The 23,748-nt window shown below is 42.0% G+C and overlaps 3 protein-coding genes across 3 annotated transcripts in view; 1 reads left to right on the top strand and 2 right to left on the bottom strand.

The window, feature by feature from the left end:
- hs2st1a (heparan sulfate 2-O-sulfotransferase 1a) overlaps positions 1 to 6,869 on the bottom strand; it is a 39,418-nt gene extending 32,549 nt beyond the window's left edge. Inside the window, exons 1-2 of the mRNA XM_034138164.1 lie at positions 6,596 to 6,869; positions 6,309 to 6,483 (exon numbers count right to left, since the gene is read on the bottom strand). Coding sequence (XP_033994055.1) covers positions 6,309 to 6,432 — 124 coding nt within the window. The 5' untranslated portion in view covers positions 6,433 to 6,483; positions 6,596 to 6,869. The remainder of the gene's footprint in view (positions 1 to 6,308; positions 6,484 to 6,595) is intronic.
- Positions 6,870 to 7,341: 472 nt separating this feature from the next.
- selenof (selenoprotein F) lies at positions 7,342 to 15,735 on the top strand. Its single transcript, XM_034137887.1, has 5 exons — positions 7,342 to 7,442; positions 10,960 to 11,127; positions 13,340 to 13,403; positions 14,238 to 14,287; positions 14,479 to 15,735. The coding sequence occupies exons 1-5, from the start codon at positions 7,395 to 7,397 to the stop codon at positions 14,608 to 14,610; spliced, it is 462 nt and encodes a 153-aa protein (XP_033993778.1). The 5' UTR covers positions 7,342 to 7,394; the 3' UTR covers positions 14,611 to 15,735.
- Positions 15,736 to 16,900: 1,165 nt separating this feature from the next.
- Positions 16,901 to 22,969, bottom strand: cldn18 (claudin 18). The gene is made up of 5 exons (XM_034138207.1): positions 22,750 to 22,969; positions 18,969 to 19,133; positions 17,645 to 17,798; positions 17,448 to 17,561; positions 16,901 to 17,341 (listed from the first exon to the last, which is right to left on the bottom strand). The coding sequence occupies exons 1-5, from the start codon at positions 22,967 to 22,969 to the stop codon at positions 17,254 to 17,256; spliced, it is 741 nt and encodes a 246-aa protein (XP_033994098.1). The 3' UTR covers positions 16,901 to 17,253.
- Between the last annotated feature and the right edge of the window lie 779 nt (positions 22,970 to 23,748).

The raw sequence follows: 23,748 nt of genomic DNA, 5'->3' as shown, positions 1-23,748 counted from the left end.
CGTTGAAAGGAAATCCGATTTCTGAGTTCATCTAGCTTATTTTCAATCGATTGAACATTAGCCAGAAGAATACTCGGAAGAGGGGGTCGGTTTCCTCGTTTTCTCAGTCTGACCAGCAGCCCGGCGCGGGACCCTCGCTTGGTCTTCTTCTTGCGTCTCTCAGGTAGGACAGCAACAGGTAGCCATGGCGGATCTCCATTGTCTGTCGGTGGGCTATTGTCCACAAGGTTTCGGATGTGAAGAAGTTCCTCTCTGCTATATTGTATAGCAGAGTTGGTGCGGTCGGCTTGCATGTTGTGAACCATGTTAAAAGCAGATGGCAAAAAGTAAATAAACACTGAAAAAATACGAAAAAGGGCAAAGTTGGAGAGGAGCCAAAAGACAATGCGGCCATCTTCACCGGTGCATTATTCAAGGGGATTAAGGAGTTAAAGTTTGCAAACAAGGTTGAAGAAAAGTCCCAGGGCTCAGTCAGGTTGAGTGGTACCGGTGTGTCGCCAATTAGCTCCAAAAAGAACGCAACCGTTTGGTGTTGCAGCCCTTTGAGCGAGTCAGGGAAACCTGTTGACACACATTTGACAAGTGCGTAGGAGAGCAAAAGTCAGGTAGACGCTTGCATCATCAATAAAAGAAAAATCTTAAAACACAACTTCAGCTCAAGGTCTTTTCGTGACAGGAAGAATGATGTGCAGCTTGGGAGCGCGAAGGTATACAGCCACCCAATCCGAGCAGTGTGAGGTCCGACGTCCTTTCAAGATCAAATTCCTGACCAGATCTCCCGGTCCCTCGGCTGCGGAGTGCGAGGGTGGGCTCGAGGCTCAGAGTGCCTGGCATGACAATCAAAGTCAAATTCATACCCAGGCCCCGGGGCGACAAGCCTCAGTGACAAATGAATGCTTAAAAGTCTTGCGTCACTTTGACAACGAGCGCATGTATCTCCTTCTCTCTTCTGCATTCAACAGCATCCTTCTTCTCCCTAAGAGCACATCACAGAGCTGCTTGTGTCTGGAACTGAATATCACCACGCAACAGATGGAAATTGAATTCCTTTAATCAGGCTGAATAACGGCCAGCAGATAAAAGGCGATGATCCAGAGGGGAAACACAGTCTCTCAATATCTGTCCTGCTGGTTGACACCCTCACACGGCCTGCAGGCCAGAGGTGAAGAGGTTGTTTGCTACAGTTACAAGGGCAATAAGGTGACAGTTTTATCTGCTACGATTCTATTTACGCAGCACTCAACATACCATAGATGTCTCCTAGAATTAACCTGCCACAAATGGCTACAAGTTTGGTTATTGACTGCTTTTTAAAGCATAATAAAGGGTAAAAAGTTGCTTAGCAGCTGGGATTCGTACATGAAAAGAAGGGTTTTCTTTGTGTTTAGGAATAATTCCCCTGAGGAAATAAATTCAGCATGGCTTGAATCTATAAACCGCATGTAGCAAGGACAGATGTTACACAAATAATAATGCAATCAACTGTGTAATGAAAATGTCCTGAGGCAGAAAACAGGAATCATTAAAAAAATGTTGTTAGGAACACCTAGCGAAAGGTACGACGTTGGTATCAAAATATGAATACTGGTATTTAGCATTTTCCTTTTGCTTAATCTGAACATATATGAGGTCTCCACAGCTGTGAGTTAGATTTGAGCTTTTCACTCCAAAAACAATTGATTTTTGAAAGGATTTTATGTGAATTCATTGATACCCACCAGTCATTATTGATTCTACTGATCGGTTCAATTTATTCTCTAATCAAATTTGATTGACATTTTACCTGCCAAAGATACATGTTTTCTTTTGGCAAGTAGAGATTAATCAACAAGACCGTTACATACTTTTAGTGACAATTCCTTCCAAAAAAGCATCTGCTTATAGGGCCTTTAAAAAGTATAGACTTATCAATGTGTCGCTCTCTGTTGAGAAGATATAATCAACAGTTAAAATGTACGTATCATTAGGCAGGAAAGGCAATAATGTTAGTCTCAGCCTTCAAAATAATAGTGTACAACTCTTCAAGGTGAGCGTCTAAAATTGCCTGGATTGCCCTTTGGAGAAAGGGACCCTGAATCCTCATTTGAGGCTCTTTACTAAAGAAACGTTGTTATTTATGCCCAATCCATCCCTGCAAAATCAGTCTGCGTTACTGTTGACCCAATAACCGGTGTGCAGCAGGAGAGAAAGACTGCTAAAAAAAAGGAATTAAGTCCGCAGCAGGAAACCAAACTGCATCCCGGCATGATTGTAATGCAGGAGACTTCTCATGGAAACTTGGGGCGAAGATTAGCTTGGAAGCAAATCACAGCTTGTCGGCCCTACGGGAGGTTTCTAATGGGGGGAATGATTCAACCTGAGTCAGGTAATACTAGGAACCCACGCTGTGAGGAGAACGTACTGGTCATTCCCACCCACACAGAGGCAATTGTGATCATGTGGATGCAGGATGGCGCATGTAGAGCTTCTTTCGTTTTTTAATCACGTAAAAATCACTCATGGAGATGCGATTTGGGTTTGGACAACACCTGTCCTTGTTGTGATTGTGACGCTGGCTTTAATTGTTGCACATATGGACATCCAGCAGGCGTACCTGGTAATGTGACCGGCTCTGGCATGCTGACAGCATCCTGCCAGTGAAAGCCTCAGTCACAACTATTTGGCTATGCAGCACATAATTCAGAGCTCCAGTATACAGACGTCTGCTCGGACCAGTCATCCATCAGCGCTTTGTGCCAAGTCAACAGATTCTCGTGGTGGTGGGCCTTGAGGGGAAAGGCCTCTCAGGTTCTCTTTCACCATCAGGAGAGTGTGTGTGTTTTCCCAGCGTGTAAAGTATAGCCCTTTACAACAGCAGTAGACCATGCCACAGACCAATATAGCCATCATTACCCTCCGGACTCCTGATTGTTCCAACATGTGGAAATTCAGCTGGGATACTTTATACAATTAAGATGATGGTTAACTGTTTTATTTGCTGTCTGGAATGGAAACTTCCCATCATAGCATCATCTTTGACTCATCTGAAATGTCCGTCTACTCACCTACCTGTTAGCCGCAGTAAAGCAAACATGGGAAACTAAGAAAAGCAGCAATGGCAAATTTGAGAAGCTCAGAGGAATGAATTGTGAATGATAGCTTTTTAATTTCTGGCAATTTAATTCATGTTTAAAGAGGCCCTGTTATGCTTTTTGGGGTTTTCCCTTTCATGTAGTGTGTTCTATAGGTTTTCTTTATTTAGCTTGCTTGCAACGTTCGCGGGTAGTAAGGTCGTAATTAGCAACGCCAGAAATACATTTAAAAAATGTTTTCGTTTCTAAATCTAAAAACAACAATAGCCTATTAGAACTTATTTAAACCACAGTTTCAATTATCTCAAGATTATTTTCATTCGTTGTAGTATTTTGATAGTATGATTTATTTTTTAATTAATGTTATTCAATCAAGCCTCAAACTGATGGCACTTGTCCCTATAGCCTGTTTTAAATTGAAGTTGTCTGAGGTCCTTACCACCAGCTGCTCTAGCAGTAATAAGTGGTGTACCTTAATGTCCCAAATGTGCACAATGTAGTGACTGCTTTTCATCTTTTTGTTTACTTAGTTGTGTTTGCAATTCGCCCAACCAATCATAAATTGGAACCTTTTCCTCCCCAGGAAAGTACCACCTCTCTAGCAGGGACTGAAAAGGGGTGAAAAGGTTCCCGAAAAAAAGTTCTAGTTCCAGAACTTTTTGGTGTGAACGCAAAATCCCAGGAACTATCGGAACTATTTTTGGGAAAAGTACTCCGGTGTGAAAGCGCCTATTGGCCTCTAGCTCGGCCTACTATATGTCGTCCCTGCAGCACTCTTTATCAGGAAAAAAAACAATAAATAAATCTGCTGGAGAGGTTTTTCAGTTTCAGCTCATTGGAGATCATATTTGTTGGTAACAAAGCAAGATTATGACAAAGAGGTGCCATTGATTTATAGCCGAGAGTCTCAGCAGAAGTTAATGTACAGTTATAATTTGTCTAAATAAATCCAGTTCTCCAAGATCCAAACAAAGTTAATTCATATTTTTAGACCACTTTTTTTGGCATATTGGCCCTACTCAACAGTTGTGTGCAGAAAAGCAAGAAATCAAGCATTGTTACATAGCAAACTATTTGGAAGATTAACACTATTTTGTCATTGATGGCATCATGTTGATGAGTAGCCAATGAAATGATATGGATTAAAGGTGGGGTAGGTCATTTTGGAGAAACCGGCTCGAGATCGCTAGAATTTGAAAATACACAACCGGAGAAAATCTGCCACTTCCTTACAGAGCCCCTCCTCCAACACACACGAACGCGCACATGACCAATGAGGGCACGAGATAAGTTTGTGCACAGATGGAAGGCTGACAGGCAGGTAGGCCATCCAGTTATTTTAGCCGGGCCGGCTAAAATGATTGGTCGTACTTTTTACAGTACTACGGCTTCCACAGATGACATTTCTTTATGGATTTTTTGTCAAAGCACTTAAGATATTCATTGCTATCGGGATGTTAAGAGCATTCCATGGAATATAACAAAAAGTGTATCTCGAGCCGGTTTCTCAAACTTACCTACCCCACCTTTAAGGCTATTCTGTGATCTTATTTTATGGAAGATTATGGCAATCCATTAATTGATCCTCCCCTTAAAATGTAGGAGGCAAAAGCGGCCCACCAAAAAAAGGTGGTACTTTCTCATACTTGACCTTCGTTTTAAATGTGCAAGATGCTATACAAATAAAGTTAGCATTATTAAAAAGGGGATTTTTTTTTCGGTTTCTCAAACTTACCTACCCCACCTTTAAGGTTGAATGTGCAAACACAACAGTAGGTATTGTAGTATCAAATTATTTAAAAAAAGAAGAAAAACCTTATAAATTGCAATTATTTGTGTGCCAGTTAATCAACCTAAATTCATGATCGTGGCTGAGTCTAATTATTCAGAATGACACCTGAATGTGTGCAGGGAATTTAAAATACACAACAGTTAAAATGTAATAGGTGTTCTTTCACAGCAGACATGGTCCTGGCACAGGTGCTGCTAGTAAAATTAACGATTTCTCTGTTCCATTAAGTGTCCCTGTAAGCCATCTGAATGAGCAAGCAGCACGCACAACTCAAGGCCTTGGTTTGCCTCACCTACATGGAATCACTGCAGCTATTTTTTTTTTATGTTATTGATTATACCTAAGCTCTTCCTGCAAAATGTCTGCCGTGAAAATAGCCTGTTAGCTGCCTCTTTTCATGCCAGGCTCCAGCTCATCATAAGATACAGGAATTGGTGTTTGACCCCCTGAGGATCGCTGGCTGCTCGCTTCAGATTGTCTGCACCGCTCTGCTGTTGCTTAGAAAATCCCCACAGTGGAGGCACCAGAGAGTAAATCCTGCAATGTCCCAGATCTTTATTGGGAGGGAGCCCCTGATGGGAGCTCACAATGAGATTTGAACACAGTGACAATCACGTTTTAATCACAGGAGAGAGTTTGGTAAAGGGACAGGAGAGGATTTGCAGCAGGGTAGCGTCCCCATGCAATGTATTCATCACTAAAACTTACTCTGAGCAGAAAGAGGTTTATTTTATTCCCAGAACCACCAGCTTCAATTGTGCATGTCTTATACTTTCAACTGAACTGTTGGTTGGTTGTTGGATTGATCAATTTATGTCAATGACAGGAAATGATGTACAACTTATTTGAAAAGGGGTTATTTTAAAACAGAAATAATCAAGATCATCCAGTTCAAGCTTTTTTAATTATCAGGATGTGCTGCTTTTCATTGTATTTACATATTTTTACTTAAATAATGTCGGGTTTTGGACTGCTGCTTGTACAGAAGATATACAAAGACCTCATCTCGGGCTGTGTGGCAATTTCTGTTTTTCTGACATTGCAGAAACCAAACCATTGGTCACATCCAGAAAAAAATCGTCAGATTAAAAGAATGCGAAACACACTGTCACAGGGCAACAGGCAGAAGGTAGCAGCACCCACTCAATCTCACACTGCATTACACATAAGGATGAGAGATACTCGAGTCTAGTATGTGTAGCATTCCATTTCTACTAAATGACCATGCAAAGTTCAACAGGACAGCTCCTAGATCATTAAACATGTCATGACTGTGTACCATTGTCCAAACTGCTCTCTCAGCACACTGACCCAAATGCACAATGGTGATGCTCATACACACAGTATACACACAGTGACCCAAGAGGGAGACCTCACACCCAGCCTGCGGTGATGCTGGAGTGTTGTGACGGGATGGGATTGAGGCTGCAGCCCCTTGAACTTACCGAGCTTCCCGCGGGACTCCTCCAGCTTCTGAATCTGGTTTTCTAGGAAGAACATGGCCACTGCGAACGCCAGCAACGCGATGAGCTGCAACTTGGGCGGCATCATGACTCTGAGCAGCCCCATCAAATCATCCAGAGAGGGAATTGGTCAGTCCATTGCTCAGAGAAGGAGATACTGTAAACACACAAACAACGACGACGGTGATTACAAAGCGGCTGAGTGTGTGAGCATGGCCCTCTCTCCCTGCTACTGTGGATATCTCCCAGTGTTCAAATCCTCTCGTTACCTCAAATGCGATGTGTTCATGCTCGGCTTGTTTATTTCATTAAGTCGGTTCCCAATAGCGGAGCGTCGTAGGCTAGCGCCCTAGAGATATCTCCAAATCGCGGATTGATATCTCCGGGGTGTCACTGTGGTACCAGCCGCTGTCGCCTGAGTTCCCCATGTAGCGCTGTCCCGTCCCGTGGAGTGTGTGTCCACCACCGCACCGCGGCCAGACCACTACCGCTCAGGCCATTGGGTGTGTAAACAGTCCACCAAAGAGCCGAGGCTTCCTATTGGCTGACAGTCTCCGCTCGTTTAAACCGGATTGGACGGTTTTCACATACTGACCTGCACGCGGACAGCAGATGTCGCAGTTATTTTTTACCCATGAGAACAACACAGCCGAAGAAGAAATACTGAGTTGGCCTTAGAATATGCCTGATATTCTTTTAAATTATTCAATTTCTTAAAATATTAAACTTGCAGGATCGTATAATACTTCTTACGGAAAATCTAAAGGTTTTCATTTAATTCTGGGTGTAATTGAAGACATTCCTCTTATTGTTATATTTCGTATTACTTTTGTAATTCTTATTGTTCTATGTAGTTGTATTATATTGTATTGTTAAAGCATCTATTGTCTTTTTATTGTACATTGTATTGTCTATTGGCTCTGGTTTAAATGATTTGTATATGTTAGTATTTTTTTGTAATGCACTTTGACTCATGTTTATCAGGCGCGATGGGCAGCCCTTCGGTAAATGAAGGGGTCCTTAGTGTAGCTTTTCCTTTATGCTAACAAAGCAGTAAAAGGCTCGAAAATGTCGGGAGAGGTGTATCTCCTGTGGCTTATGTCGCTTTTACAAACGGTTAGTGTATTAACATTTAACATGTGCAGTTGTCGCCGCTTTAAGAAAGTAGTTATATAATTTGTAATCAAAGCTGACAACTGTGTAACGTAATGTTCAGTTTGTGAGCCGCGCATCCTGCTGAGCCCGGAGCTTCATAATGACGTGGCTATCCTCAAAATCTCATTCTGATAATTAAGCATCATTAGTCTCCATATTTATCAGCTTACTGTTATTTTAACTTACTTTAATCAACCATACATGTATTACCCGGCTGCTGTAACGATACGTGGGTTTTTACAAGAGAAAGGCAGCTGTAAACCACACTTCCGGTGTTCTAAATGTACGTATGCTGGTCAGAATCTGCTCCCTGCTTAGTAAAATTAGTCCCTAATACAAGTAGTTATAACATCAATATGATTCCCAGTTTAAGCTTTGCAGAACTGTAAAGAGAAATCTATTCATGCGAAATAAATATCACGTTGGACTATTTCCCAGCAAATATAGCCTAATGTATTAAAAACCCTGTTAAACATAACCTCAAACTACACAGAATACATAAACAAGTCTGTTTGTGAGTTGGCATTTATTAGTTTCCGACTAAAAAGTGGGAAAAATAGGAATATGCCAAAAAAGGACAGTATCACAGGCTATTCTGTGATCTTATTTTATGGAAGATTATGGCAATCCATTAATTGATCCTCCCCTTAAAATGTAGGAGGCAAAAGCTGCCCACCAAAAAAAGGTGGTACTTTCTCATACTTGACCTTCGTTTTAAATGTGCAAGATGCTATACAAATAAAGTTAGCATTATTAAAAAGGGGATTTTTTTTAAATATCAGGTAATCAAACCTGAAAGGAAACTGGTTTCCAGCATCTTGAAAGTGAAAACGGATCATGTAACAGCTGCTTGGTAGTCTTAATTAGCATGCTGTAGGTGCCATAATGCTACTTAGCCCAAGTTCATTATTTGTATTATTATTATTTGTTTACGTCACTTTTATTTGTTTGTTGAGCTCTTCCGGTAATTGTCACATGGGTGTGGTTTGTCTATTTAAGTCACCTGTTTCATGTCGAGTGCGGATGACAGAGGGTGAGCTTGTGCTGTCATTTTTTCTGTTGACCGTTTTGTCCATAGTTACTATGTTATGATTTTGTTTATTAAATTTGTATCGTTTGAGGACCTGGAAAGGGTTATTAATGCCTTTGTTACCTCGAGGTTGGACTACTGCAACGCTCTGTACGTCGGTATGGACCAGGCGTCAATTAAACGCCTGCAGCTAGTCCAAAACGCAGCTGCAGGTCTACTCACTGGCCACACAAAGCGTGACCAGATCACCCCAATTCTGGCCTCACTGCACTGGCTTCCAATTCGGTTCCGAATTGATTTTCAACTCCTTTTATTTGTTTTTAAAGCACTAAATGGGCTGGCTCTGGCCTATATAGCTGAACTCCTCCAGCGCTACACCCCAGCCAGAGCTTTAAGGTCTGCTGACCAGCTGTTGCTGATAGTGCCCAAGACCAGGCTCAAAACCCGAGGGCACCGAGCCTTCGCAGCAGCTGGCCCGAGGCTCTGGAACACTCTGCCCCTCCATGTGAGGTCGACCCAGACCCTAGGGGTTTTTAAATCTACTCTTAAGACACACTTCTTCTCCCTGGCCTTTTAGTCAGAGCGGAGCACGACTCCTGACTTTTCCCTGTGTTTTTAAAAAAAATATCTGTTGTAATTTATTGTCTTTTATTGTGATTATAGAAATGTGTTTTTATGTGATTGTAGTTATTACATGTACAGCACTTTGGCCCGACCAAAAATCGCTTTTAAATGTGCTTTATAAATAAACCTTGATTTGATTTGATTTAAATATCCCAAAAACTATCTTGCTTCACTATGGACTTTCTCTTCGAAAACGCGTCACAGTTTATAGCCAAGTTTAGCCTCTCGGCGACTCAAACGCAACTGGGGATTGAGCCGCCACACATGCCTTTCAAGGAAATACCGACTAACACAACATAAGTTGAGTCCTCTGTTATTCAATACGCACAGGGATATTAGTTACAACCGTTTAGATTGTTGTTACACAAAAGAGGATGAACACATCAACGGAAATAACCCGTTTACCTACATTCTTACCAGAAAGCTCTCTCAGCATTTAGCTGCAAAGCGTTATCACTAAAGGTTCAGGGTGTAGTAATAAGCAGAAATAAAATATAATAATATTCATTACTATGCATATAAGAAGAGTTCCATCAATCTCCTTACTGTGCAATAAGTAAAGGCTAAATAACAATCAATATTCTTTTAGGAACATCTGATGTAACTATAAGATCAATCTTCAATGTTTTCCCCCATGAACTGGGGGGTTTCCTTGGAAGTTTTTCCTTTTCCGATGTAAGGGTCCAAGGACAGAGGGTGTCATATTCTGTACAGACTGTAAAGTCCACTGAGACAATTGTAAAATGTGTGATATTGGGCTGTATAAATAAACTTTGATTGATTGATTTGATCACTGCAAAGTAACTCGTTCTCGTGCACTGGATAAATAGTCCCACTACAAAGGTGTCGCTAATGGCGCATTTCCACTACACGGCCTCGTTAGGACTGGCTCACTTTATGGCGCATTCCCATTACAGTTTAGGAACTGGGGTAGTATCTATAGTAACGCAGTGTAGGCGGAGCCGTGACGTCATCTTCAATGAGAACCCCAGAAAAACAACACAGCCGTTAGCTGTTAGCACTCACAGCTCACAGCTCCTCATATATGTTCAGAAACTAGACAAAAGTTAAACAAGTACAAACCACAGACTGCCTGTGTCATGGCGAATACAGTCGCTGCTTTATTTATGTCTGTATAGGCCGTTGTTGTGAGTGTGGACGGTCGGAGCATATACTGCGTTAGCTTAGCCAATCTCCATTTAGAACACACGCATTTTAAAAGGTTTTTCGCCTGCCGTCTGTCTGCAGACTTGACAAAGCATTAATTCATGGTTTTTACTAACCGGTATCAGTATGTTGTTACTTCGGCATCATTTTGAAACGTGTATTACAATTAAATCACGGTCAAATATGTCCATCTTGTTGTAGTTGTAGCCCCCTTGCCAGCGAAGCTCTTTCTAGTTTAGCATACTCAGCCCGACTCAGCCTCGTTGTCTCTGGCCCTAGACCCGCGATTTTATGAGGCCAGAAAAACTGTGAATTAGGACCCGCCGGCCGGTACTAGGCCAAGTGGAAACGCAACCAAAGACGGGCCGCTGACGTCACAGCCCTCTTAAACCGTGCTCCGCGCTGTAGTGGAAACGCGCCATAAGTGACCAAACGCTTTCCACTGAGAGATTATTTATACACGTACTGTATGTTCAAGAAAGTGAATATTTGTCAAAACGCTCAATTTCTTTAAAAGGGAAACAGCTGTTTTTGGCCTGCAGCTCTCCCTTTTTTTAATCCTCTCACATCTGCTTATAAAAATTAAGTACTTATTAAAACTTGGCCTTGTATTTTGTCCTCTCTGTGTGACGCTCATCCTCTCCTTCCTGTCCCCAGCTGTCGGCCTACGGAGCTGACCTGTCGTCTGAGGCGTGCAGGGAGCTGGGGTTCTCCAGCAACCTGCTGTGCAGCTCCTGTGATCTGCTCGGGGAGTTCAGCCTCACCACGCTCCAGCCCGACTGCCGGCAGTGCTGCCAGCAGGAGGCCCAGATGGAAGCGCGCAAGGTAAAGGGGGGAACAGCGCTCCGGGGGGAGTAATTAGCTGGCTAGATTTAGTCACAGCGAGGAGCGCGTTACAAAGACCTTGTTAAAAAAAAAAGGAGTTTCAGTGGGAAGGCGTGTGGCGCAGTGGATTAAGGCGCTGATCTTCGAATCAGAGGATAGCAAGTTCGAGTCCCACTGCAGTCAGCATGTTGTTTTTTCATTTTGATGTCCTCAGCTGGTCTGTATACTCTCTGCTAGTTGGGGTGTTGAGTTTACCGGTATTAGCGCTAACCGTGATATTTAAATATAAAATATGAGATGTCGTCAAGCTAACCAATCAGAGCAGACTGGGCTCTGGTTTCAGACAGAGGGTGGAAAGAGGTGCTGCAGCACAGCCAGTATGAGAAGAATAAAGAGCTTTTTGAACATTAAAGCAGGGAGACATGTCCCAGTAGAGACACTACATAATAATATAAATCTGAAAATGAGCAGAATAGGGCCCCTTTTTAAAGGCAAACATTATCTGAATAAAAAGAAACCCATTATATGATAATATTGCAGAGTAATCCAGCACCTCTTAAACTATCACACAAATGGTTTCTTGTCAACTTTTGTACAGTTATGGTCAAATACACTGTTTCCACCTCCTCAGATTCATATATTTTAATTGAGTTGCAGTATAACAGACAACATGTGGACTTGAAGCATTATTATTCTTAAATGTTGTTATGGATGAAAATGGCAATAATGTCATCATGAATTTGGTGAAAATCTGAGATTGTGACAGCCCTGGTCTCGAGTCATTTACTGAGCTTCACAGTCTCCTCGGTGAACAGTAGTAACATTGGCATGACCCCTGTGTCAAAATGTGACACATTTCTTGACAGGATCCCAACCCCCAGCCTTTGAACTGCTACTAAAAACAACCTGTTGTTGGCCTCCTGCCGCTGCGTCTGTTGACACTGTTTGCCGCTGTGCATCAGATCTGAGCTGCCACACAAACACTCTGTCTGTCTCAATCCTTTTCTCTGAGTCAGAGCTCCTTCACCCCAGCTTCACACCCCCACTGGGGTTGAAATATCAAGTGTAGCAGTAAAAACCTCAGAGTAACCGGTGAGGGGTTTTACTGCACGCTCATGATTACAGCGAATTCAAAAAGGACTACCTGCTGGGCTCTGACGGATAAACACGGAGTCAAGTGATGGTGGAAAAACAATGTAACTCTTCTTTGATTAAGCAAAGCCCCCAGGAGCGTGTGCGGTATCCTAGCAACAGCACCTAGGGAAAGTGTAGCACGCACTTCATTACACCTCCTGACGATAACTCTGTTTCAGACAGACACTTCACCAAAGATTACTCCCCTTCCTCCTCAGCATTTGAGGGGAAAATGTCACTTAGAAGAGCAGTCGGCCGTCTCCAAGGGTTACCGGCAGAAACGACGGTGTCACTAAGCACATTTTATCCTCAGACGGCAACAATTATGCACCTTAAGAATTCTTTCAGTCTGGCAATAGACATCAGTGCCGTGTCATTAAACCCTCTGAGAAATGGCGTATCTCGCAGCCTTGTCGATTAGTGAGATTCACTGAGCATGGATGGCATTTCAGTTACTAGTTTTTCAAATGTGAGCTTCTCTGCAGAGCACCTGGCATATAGCAGCCCCTCAGCATCCCTGGGGGTCACAATTCAGCGTTCTCTAAGATAGGAAAGCCTTCCTGAAACCCTCCCACAGGGCCCAGTTAGAGCGGCGGTCCATTATTTGTCCCCCAGTTTCCTGCTCTCAACACAGTCGTGACTTGTCTCAGATCTGCCATGCGTGCTAAAATGAAAAGCACGGAAATTAAATCTCACCACTGCTGGATTGTTTACAGAAAGACAGAGGAAGGATCTGAGCTTTGCATGCGTAATTTAATTTGCCGCGTGGACCGGCCAACCAGGCCATTTACCACCCTCCTCCCTGAGACGGCCAGCAGACCATGCTCTTGGAAAACTGCTGTGACATTCCAATTTCCTCTAACTTATTGTGTATTGGTGCTGGAGCTTTGATTACAAGTGAGGCTGCACAAATGGCCATCCATCAGCCCTGCTCCATATGCACAGCCTCACAGTTTAATGACCCCCGAGGAGCCTCCTGGACACCTTTTTATGAATCAAATTTACTCTGCCAGGCGACCTGCCACCGTGTGTGTGTGTGTGTGTGTGTGTGTCTAACGTTGTGTCTTTCTGCACACAGCTCTACCCTGGGGCCATCCTGGAGGTGTGTGGATGAAAATTGGGGAGGTTCCCCCAAGTCCAAGGTAAGTCTTCCGCTAGGACATTTTAGATATTTCCCATTCCAGGAGGCAATGAGTAGCTGAATTGTCAAAGAAATCTGATCTTGTGTCTATTTTCTGGCCACTTTTGCCTTAACCTCCCGAAAGAACGTCAAATGGTGCGTCTGCAATCAATTATTATCTCCTTTCCTTTAGTAAAGTATTTATCCAGTGTATCCTGAGCTAAAGCTGATAACAAATGAAACCCTGAGGCTCTTTTCTATCATTTTGAACAGCTCTTATCATGGCAGCCACTGAGGTACTTCCTTCTTAGTTCACTCTGTTAATAGTAACCTTCTGAAGCATTCAATTAGGACCACCACCAGGGATTTGGCTCCGCGAACATATCTGCATGGCTACACAAAACAACTCAAGCATCTTTCCAATAGTGGAAAAAGGAACATCCGAGGTCCTAAACGCACCATCTGCCCTTGTGTATATTCCGTTCTATCCTGTTTGTGACAGTCCGGTTTTCAAACAGGCTTTTGAAGTTTTGAGATCCTGTGTGTTGGGAGTAGACCTCCCCGCTTGGTGTAACGTTTGGTTAATGCGGTGTCAGGTTTCATAGATGGAGTCCCTGACGCTCCCCTCAGTGTGGTGGGGGGGGGGGGGGGGGTGGCGACGTTGTCTGTCTGGAGTCTGTGCCATATGGCTGCCGTTTGTTTGCGTCAGCTGTAGCCTTCTGTGTTCTCAACTGTCTCTGCCGCTGTTAACGGCACATTCCCAGGAGGGTTAGCAGTTGTCGCTAATCACAAACCTCAGTTCTAGAATGAAGAGGCTAATTGACTGACACATGTCTCTCTGTTCTCATCTCCTCAGCTTTTGTCAGGAGTGACAAGCCCAAGATGTTCAAGGGTCTTCAGATCAAGGTAAGCCTGATGGATTGTGTACCAGCATGATGTCATAATCTCACAACAACACACATTACGCTTCATTTGAGTGGAAAGAAAATGCAATTTCAAAGAGAAAATCCGATTATGTCCATCATATCCTATTTCTAAGAATGTTTTCCATTAGTACAAACCTAACACCGGTCCTCCTTTTGTTTCCCACAATGCAGTACGTCAGAGGCTCGGATCCTGTGCTAAAGCTTTTGGACGACAACGGGAACATGGCTGAAGAGCTCAGCATCCTCAAGTGGAACACAGACAGCGTGGAGGAGTTCCTCAGTGAGAAATTAGAACAGATATAGAACCGTTTAGTTTTGAGTCTTTACCTAAAGGGTCGATTCACCCAAATGAAAATACCTCCAGTGGTGTGTAGCCATGCAGATATTCAGTTTTATGTGCCTGAGATTTAAGTCTCTGCCTCAGGTAAATGCAGTTTGTAGTGTTCACAGCACTGGAAATTACATTTCAAATATTCATCAACAATGATCCTTGTCATTGTGGATAGAGCCCCGAACACACTGTCAAACATTCTAATTTGAACTGTTTTCTTCTGAAGAGTGATCCCAATTATATGGAAGAGGACAAGGGCCAAATGTGTATTTTTATTTTTTATTTCTGAACAAAAGTCGGTCAGAATTCTAAAAAGGGCAAAAAATCCATCTGACTTTTCTCAGAATTCTGACTCTTCCATACATTAAATATAAAACATATTTTGAGTATCCCAAACAAAGACACTCTTGCATTTTCACATATTAGGTTGTGACGTAAATCTCAAAGCACATGAAACCAAAACTATCTGCATGGCTAGAGACTGCAATGGGCTACTGAGATTTTTTTTTAATGTTAATACTTTGGGTGAACCGACCCTTGAATTATTTACCAATTTGTACACAACTTGCCCTTCTGGCTTGTTGTTAAATCACTATATGACTGTTTTGTTTTTGTATGAAAATCCTGAATTTCATGTCTGGATTCTACCAAATAACTTATGCGACAGTGAGGAAAGACTTCATCACAGAGCCCAGATGGGCGGCACACTCAAATAATAATGAAGATTACAGATAGATCATGGATCAAAGAGAGTAAAAAAACCTAATGCATATTAGTGTTTAGTTGTCTGTCTGTGGGAGTTTACACCCCCCCCCTTTCTGTCTGATATTCTTGTATGATTATTTTTTTACAAGGTTCAACGTTGTGACTGATGGGATTTGTAGTCCGATTTGATCCTAGTTGCTCTCCGTGGCAGATGTTCTGCTGCAGCACCCGTTGGTGACGGGCTCACAGTAAACCAGTGTTGGGATGTGAGCTCTGATGTTTGTTGTGTTCAGCATCTTCTGCTCTGGAGAGAAACTGGACTCATATATTGATGCTTGTTTTGGAGCGAGTGAGGTTTAAATATGCAACAATAAACAAAGTCTCCGATGGATCTCTGTCTAAAGATTCTTTTTTTTGTATAGTGGAAATCAAGCATGAAATTATATGAACATTTAATATTTGATCGTCCTTCCCTTATGATCATCAAAATATGCTTAAAAGTCTTCCAATGGCACTTAGATATGCCATTATTTAAGATGAGTGACAAACATTTTGATATTTTTGAAGTCCTTTTCAGTGAAAAACATCAGGTTATCATAAAGCCCCCGTTATATCTTGCATGATAATTCATCAGCCTCTATTTTGAACTTCTCTACCATGATTTTGAGTTTTATGGAAGTATATTTAGGATGATTCCAATAATGAAAGTTCACCGCAATCTACTTATTTTGATGGTTTTAAAAAAAAATCACAATCCGTGAATAAATCTTATATCTTGACATCCCTAAATGGAAAAATAAAAATATGTTAACACATGTTTTCTATCCAGTGCAGTTGATCTCACAATCTGAGTTAAAATCAAACACATGAATCTGCTGTCATCTAGTGGTCTGACACAGTACTGCAGCTCAGCTGGGACAGCTGGACACCCTGTGAGGGTTGGTCAAACTAATGATTTAACCCTTATAAGCATGTCGTGATATAAGTGTATATATATATATATATATATATATATTAACAAGTTAAATTCTACATGAACATATTTGTATACATATTGACTGGGGTACATATTTGGGAGTAAAATGTGTTTCCCTTTTTAAAATGAGAAGCTTGTACTTGGCCCTGCATTTCTTGATCGGTTATTCTCTGAAATCGAGAGGAACCAAAAAAACATATGATTCAGAGTGAAAATACTTGATCTATTAAAAAAGATTGTACATCAATTTACCATCTGTAGCTTCTGCTGTTATTTTGTATACAGTTAGCAGTCTGTAAAGCAAAGGGCAGCAGTGTAGCTCCTGCATGTTGACAGGAACAGTGCTTTTTGATCATCAATAACTGCATGCTGTCTTTAGATCTGTTACTCTTATTGAACATAGGTCTTGAATAAATAAAACATCAATTACAAGTTCATAATCAGGTAAATGAACTTCATTTATAGGATACAATCATTCAAACCACATCATTCACAAATTAGTCTTTTATTATTATACAAATCAAATGATTTAACAACACTCAAGTAAAAAAAGTCTTCAATTACATTCAGCATTTGTAAAAATATAGAAACCATGGAGACATTCTTGTGAAAATGACTTTTAAGATGTGAAAATCTTACAAAAGATCTTCACAATTAAATTAGCTGGAAGCTTTTCAAAGAGTGTGCAGACTTCTTGTTGCTATAGAGTTTTGTATCCAGCACCTAAAAAATACCTTTTTTTCATGGTTTTATTATTTTAATTTGAACTGGCGGGATGGCTTTTGAACTGCTGTTACAACACAAGACATATTGACTCTAATCAAGACATATTTTCATGCACATAAAAGGCATCTAGAAAAATAAAATCCCACAACAATGCTGCATGTAAACAGCTAACAGCAAACATAACATGTTGGTGCTTGAAGGGTAGAAGTTACACATAATTCTTGGCTCCCTCTGAATGGTGATCCGGCAGATCGCTTTTGGTGCGGGGCTGAGGTTTGTAAGCTACCCCCGGGTAACTGAGGAACAAGAGAACATTGTTGTTGTTTGTCCAAGCAAAAGCACACACTCAAACCAAATGTATTCAAAAGGCACCTGTAGATGATCAATCTGTGGGGGACTCACTGTGGTTTTTCATCTTTCACCATTCCCTTGAAGGCCACGGACTTCAGGATGCCCCCAATAACCAGGACGCCCCCTCCGATCCAGCCTATAAACAGCGCGGGGCCAAATGTGTATCTGTGGAGACAAACAACATGAACTTAGTCTAGCACGGGAATAATATGGATAATATGAAAAAACAAGCAATATAATCATCATACCTGGGAATCCCTCCCATTCCTCCCCCCATCCCTCCCCCCATCCCTCCACCCATCCCTCCTTCCATGTTGCCTCCGTAGTTGTGGTTGGTGGAGAGCCTGAAGCTGGCCACGATCTGATTGGCGTAGATGGAGGCTCCTGCGATGCCACACACACCTGAGAGAAGAGCATGGAGGGACAGGAAGTCATTTACTTCATAGAAACTGTTAATGTGTCGGCTTAAAGGAAGACTTCCCCTCTCTAATGACCAATTCAAAGCCTCACTTATACACAATGTGCTCACCACTTACTATTATTTATTATAGTATTGAGCCTATGAGTGGATAAATCAGTCTTGGATTATACTCCACCGCTCTTAATGAAGTATTTAGACAAATAAAAGCACTAATACCACATTTAAAAATACTCAAGTACAGTGTTTTTTTAACACTAAAACAAAGTGTTCTCAGCTCTTTTATTAAAAAGAAGATGGACAAGGAAATATATATACTACATGCAACCCGGTATCACGGCAAGACATGATCATTTGGTTCAGAACTTCTGGAGCCCTTTGGTGCTGTTAAGTGACACTTGAGTGAGTCGTGAATCCTGAGTCGTGGATCCTGAGTCGTGGATCCTGAGTCGCGGATCCTGAGTCGCGGATCCTGAGTCGCGGATCCTGAGTCGCGGATCCTGAGTCGCGGATCCTGAGTCGTGGATCCTGAGTCCTAGCCGAACCTGTCCCTGTGGTCCTGCCTGACTCACCTCACTACCTCTCTGATGGCTCCCACAGGATTGTTGACATCCTCCTGGATTCAACTTCTTATTTTTAGACACATACATTTTCAAGCTTTTGGACGACCTATGTTGCAAATGTATTATCTTTTTAATTTACACACAGCATCTATTGCACGTCTGTCCGTCCTGGGAGAGGGACCCCTCCTCTGTTGCTCTCCTCAAGGTTTCTTCCATTTTCCCCTTTACCTGGGGGTTTTCTTTGGAAGTGTTTCCTTGTCCGATGTGAGGGTCCAAGGACAGAGGGTGTCGTATTGATATTCTGTACACACTGTAAAGTCCACTGAGACAAATGTAAAATGTGTGATATTGGGCTATATAAATAAACTTTGATTGATTGATTGACTTCTAAACACAAGAACCCGTTATGGTTTTTTAAATTGTATTTTGATTCTTCGTTCACCATGGAGAAATGCAAGAAAATGTCTTCAAGAACTAAAGGCAACACTGGGTGAGTAACTGATAGACAAATCATGTATTTACGGGTGAAGTATTCCTCTGAGAAACACACTTTAAAGGAACATTCTGATATTGTTTTATTTGTAGCCATACCGCCGATGATGAACATGATGCCGGCGGTGAGGCTCATCTTGGCCTTGGTGGTGTCGGCCATGCTGGTCATCGAGAGGCAGGTGAGAGAGAACATTGATATCACGGCCCCCAGGACCCCCAGCACCACCCCCACTATCATCAGGGCCCGCACCGCCTGGAAGGTTCCTATTGGACAGGAAATAGATATCATGTTAAGTCTAATACTTCTTACTCCAACCAAAAGCTCCACACTGCATAATATTCTGCATCACAAAGAGACAAAGAAATGCAGCTGACAATTAGACCTTGGATTTAAAACCTCATATTGTAAGACGTAAATCATAATCATTGGTAGTCTGTGTTGGTGACAGATGTATTTATTCTGCCCTCTCCCACAGTGCTTGCTGTTTGGTCTGTTTCTGATAACTGTGTTGACTCGGCCTGGCTCTCATTGTAGTGACCAGAATGCACCGGTGCTAATGCAAACACTGATAGGAGCGGGCTGGATGCCGGAACAACAGTTTGAGGACAATGAAGAAAAGTGTTTTAACATATCACCAGTTTAAAAAAAATGTGTCCCCGCTGTGTGAAGAATTCAGAACGTTTCCGGCACAAAGATTCTCTCTTTTTGTCCTGATCCATTTATATAAAAACCGGTCTGAAAATCAGCTGAACAGATTTTGGCCACTTTGTGATGTCACAATGTTTTTCTGGGTTGTGTAACCATTAGCCAATCACCAACCAAGGTAACACCCCCCCCCCCCCCCCCACCTTATCACCTGAATATCCTCCTAGAGCACCATTGTGTTTTTTTATAAACCGATCACTTCTCAGCTCATTAGCATTTAAAGATTCAGCACTTTTGAAACAGAGGGGTATATGGCACTTTTTTTTGTATATCTGAGACCTATAATATATTGTTGAAAAATAGTATAATAGGGGACCTTTACATTTGAAATAGCTATAAGGAGATGGCTTTTACTTTCAGCTTCCCTTTTCAGAATAATTTGATTAAAGGTGGGGTAGGTAATTTCTGAGAAACCAGCTCGAGTGCGTAGAATTTGAAAATACACAGCCGGAGAAAATCTGCCACTTCCTTACAGAGCCCCTCCTCCAACACACACGAACGCGCACATGACCAATGAGGGCACGAGATAAGTTTGTGCACAGATGGAAGGCTGACAGGCAGGTAGGCCATCCAGTTATTTTAGCCGGGCCGGCTAAAATGATTGGTCGTGCTTTTTACAGTATTACGGCTTCCACAGATGACATTTTTTATGTATTTATTGTCAAAGCACTTAAGATATTCATTGCTATCGGGATGTTAAGAGCATTCCATGGAATATAACAAAAAGTGTATCTCGAGCCGGTTTTTCAAACTTACCTACCCCACCTTTAATATTTTTAGCATCTTAGCAAGAAAAATGACTATTATTTTCTTCCTTGAACTGAAAAAAACTGCTCATCAGTTTTAGAAAACCATTCCATTCCTTGTTCTACCCCTAACAATCTAGCCTTAAAGGTCCCATCATAAGCTTTTCTGGTTATTACCCGTCCCCTTGTGTGTTATGTAGCTTTTTCTGCATCTAAACGGTCTGCAAAGTCACAAACCCTCAAAGTACACCCTGTAGGGAGTAAAACTCTAACACAGAAAAGACCTGTCTATGCTGCCCCAGAACGCCTCGTTGGAGATTTTTCTTTTTCAATTTTTTTCTTCCGGGGCCTATTGACGTCACTAAGTCTGGACCAATTGGCACACAGCTATAGAACAATAGGCACACCCTCTGCCAGGGTGGACTCCCGAGCAGCTCAGGAGTCCGCCCCGGAGCGGACAGTGTGAGGTGGATTTCCCGCTGTGTTTCCCTGGATGCTGGATATAGACTAAGTGCCATGTTGGCGGGACATTACGGAGCTCACGAGTCCGCCCCCCACGCAGCATTCTCATCTGTTTGTCATTACTGGTGTCATTTTCTGGTTGCTAACAAACGCCATTGTAAAACATAAACTCTGATGTTCAGCTGTAACGGTGGTAGACTCATCAGAACAGAGTGGGCGAGCTGACCAATCAGAGCACACTGGGCTCATAGGGAGGGGGGGGGGCAGGAGCTCCAACAAGCCGTTTAGGACAGAGAGTGAATACACATACTATACAGAGATGCTGTATGAGAAACCAATGTGAGTTTGGAACATTGAACAATGTAAATCTATTCTAGTAGACCTCAACAATGGAATTATGATTAGTAGAAATGGCCAAAACATGGGACCTTTAAGGATGATGTTGATGGGACAATATATTTTCTTTACCATGACATTTGCTTCAATGTTCATGTTTGGATATTTTTTTATATGAGACACCAAATCGTGCTTCTTTTCTTTCTTGTACCTCCTATTTAGAGAAAATAGTTCTGCATGTTTCAAATCCAACAGAGTAAGAGTAGCTGATAGATTTGCATTAACGTTGACCCTAGGAGAAAGCACTGCTGGGGAGACTGTAACATTTGATCAATTACTAGCCGTTTGGCCCGTGGAGGAAAACTAATAATTTTGGAATCCTAGGATCCTCATTGTGTTTTATCGTACTTTTAGAGTATTTTTTATAGTGTGGTATTAGTACTTTTACTTTAATAAATACTTCTTCCACTACTGACTCGATCACTTCTAGCACAAACAGAGAGGAAGTAATACAAACCAGAAAAATATTGGCATTATCCAGAAACTAATATCAGGCCTGAGATGTGTCTGTAAAATGTGAACCATTTAGTCGGTGGGAAGAAAATGGCTAATTTCCCACTGTGGACCCAACGAGAGAAGAGATGGCCTTTTATGTTGCTCACACGTGTCATCATGGAAACTCTGTAACTGAACCAGACTCAAATAACCCTTTGATAAAAACTAATAACGCCCTTTGAAAAACGACATATATTACATTGCAAAAAACATGGTTGTGCTTTGTTCTACCTCGGGTAGGGATATCCACAAACAAAAGCCTTTTTACGGGGTTTGATCCTCTTATATTACAATCTTGAAAGTAGTGAGGGAACTTCCTTGTTACGCCAGCTCTTGACTGTTTGGGTCCAAAACTAGTAACGCCCTTTTGAAAACTTGGCATGTGAAAGGACTAAAAAAACACTTGTTCGATAGGGGTATCCAAAAACTAATGCCTTTTTTTTCCCTTTTTTTTCCTCTAATATTAAGGATCTTGAACGTATTCAGAGAACTTCCCTATTATCCCAGTTCTTGACTGTTTGGGAACAACTTCCTTTATCTGAGTTACGCATTGGAGTTTGAATCAGGGAAGCTCTGCATCTTTTTTTGAACCCCTTATTATAGTGAGAGTTGAAAGGGGGAGGCAGAGGGAGTGACATGCGGCAAATGGTCCCAGGCCAGATTTGATCCCGGGTCCTCCAATCAGCATCTTCACTTCATTACATGTCATTTATCTGACCCTTTTATCTAAACCAACTTACATACACTTTAAAACCGTAGAAATGCCGTACACGGGAGCAATTTGGTGGTTAAGTATCTTGCTCAAAGGCACTTCAGCAAGTTGACTGCATGGACTGGGGATCAAACCACTGGCCCTCTGATTGGCAGACACCCAATTCCCCCCTGAGCCACAGCAGCCTTTATAAAGGTTGAAATGGAACTGCTTTAATTTACCTCAAAAGACAGATAAAGGAGACTTTTTTTTGTCACATTTGTTTAATTAATAGAAAAGCAATGAACTGAACTAGTTTTAATTCAAACAGTTACTTCCTGGAGAATCTCTGCATATTAAATATAAAATTGAGAGTCTTCCTACCTGAGAATCCCAGCAGGCCGTAGAGCGGACGGCACTCAGTTAACCCAGCGGACGTCGTCTCACAGTCCTTCCACAGACCCTTGTAGGTGTAGACGGACGTCACCACGTCCCCCTGCCTGTCCTTCACGCTCCAGTTGTTCATGGCGGTCGCTGCGATGAGGGCTGCTGCTCCAACCAAACCCAGAATAAACCCCCCATTCTGCAGAACTGAAGGCGCCATCGTTGTCTCCTCCTTTAGAAGTTAGGGAATAAACTGGCAGGATGCTTTGAGCCCAGATTAAATAGATCAAGATTTAAACTTGAGCTGCAAATGTAAACGTGAGGTGCCGGCGGTGTGCAGGCGGAGAATGGAGAGGGCAGAGTGTGGTGCTGGGTGGAGGTGGCTGGGTTTCAGTGGGTGATGCAGCAGTATGGGTTGGGCCCTGTGCTGAGGTGTGGACACAGTGGTGATAGGAGCACCTGGCACCCAAATGAGAACTTACTGTTTGAATTTAAACACAGGAAACTGAATCACAGGTCAACCGCCAACACTGAGAGAGAGGGAACAACCATGACAACACACTCACAAACAACAATATCATGCATGAGGCAGAGCTGAGTGCGTACATTAACTCAAGTTCTGTATTTAAGTAAACATTTGAGTATTTTAGAACATTTTACAGGGGAATATTGTACTTTTTACTTCATTACATTAATTTAAATAAAGAGTTCAATCACAAATCAAAATGAAATGTTTTTACTCTCACTTGCAGACATATTTGACAATCTGTTTTGTTTAGGTGTGTGTTATAGAGTGTTAGACATATTGACCATAGAGATGATGTCTGCCTTCGCTCCATTATAATGAAACTGGATGGCACCCGGCTTGTGGGGGGCAAATGTAGGAAAAAATACATGTGAAAAACTCAACAGCAGTGTCTCTTTCCAGAAATCATTACTCAAGATAATTCACAGAGCTTGTTGTAAGAATTATTTTGTAGATCTTATTTATTTTATTAT

This window comes from Trematomus bernacchii, unplaced genomic scaffold, assembly GCF_902827165.1.
Source record: "Trematomus bernacchii unplaced genomic scaffold, fTreBer1.1, whole genome shotgun sequence".
In the NCBI taxonomy this organism is placed as follows: Eukaryota; Metazoa; Chordata; class Actinopteri; order Perciformes; family Nototheniidae; genus Trematomus; species Trematomus bernacchii.
The sequence above is the reverse complement of the archived record's forward strand: the minus strand, read 5'-3'. Positions and strand labels throughout refer to the sequence as shown.

Bases quoted from the DNA above. Each gene is read 5' to 3' on its own strand.
- cldn18 (XM_034138207.1), bottom strand. From the start codon at position 22,969: ATGGCGCCTTCAGTTCTGCAGAATGGGGGGTTTATTCTGGGTTTGGTT. The intron at 19,134-22,749 runs GTAGGAAGACTC...CCTGTCCAATAG, and splicing joins CGGCCTGCTGGGATTCTCAG to GAACCTTCCAGGCGGTGCGG. The intron at 17,562-17,644 runs GTATGATGATTA...TTGTCTCCACAG, and splicing joins GGAATGGGAGGGATTCCCAG to ATACACATTTGGCCCCGCGC.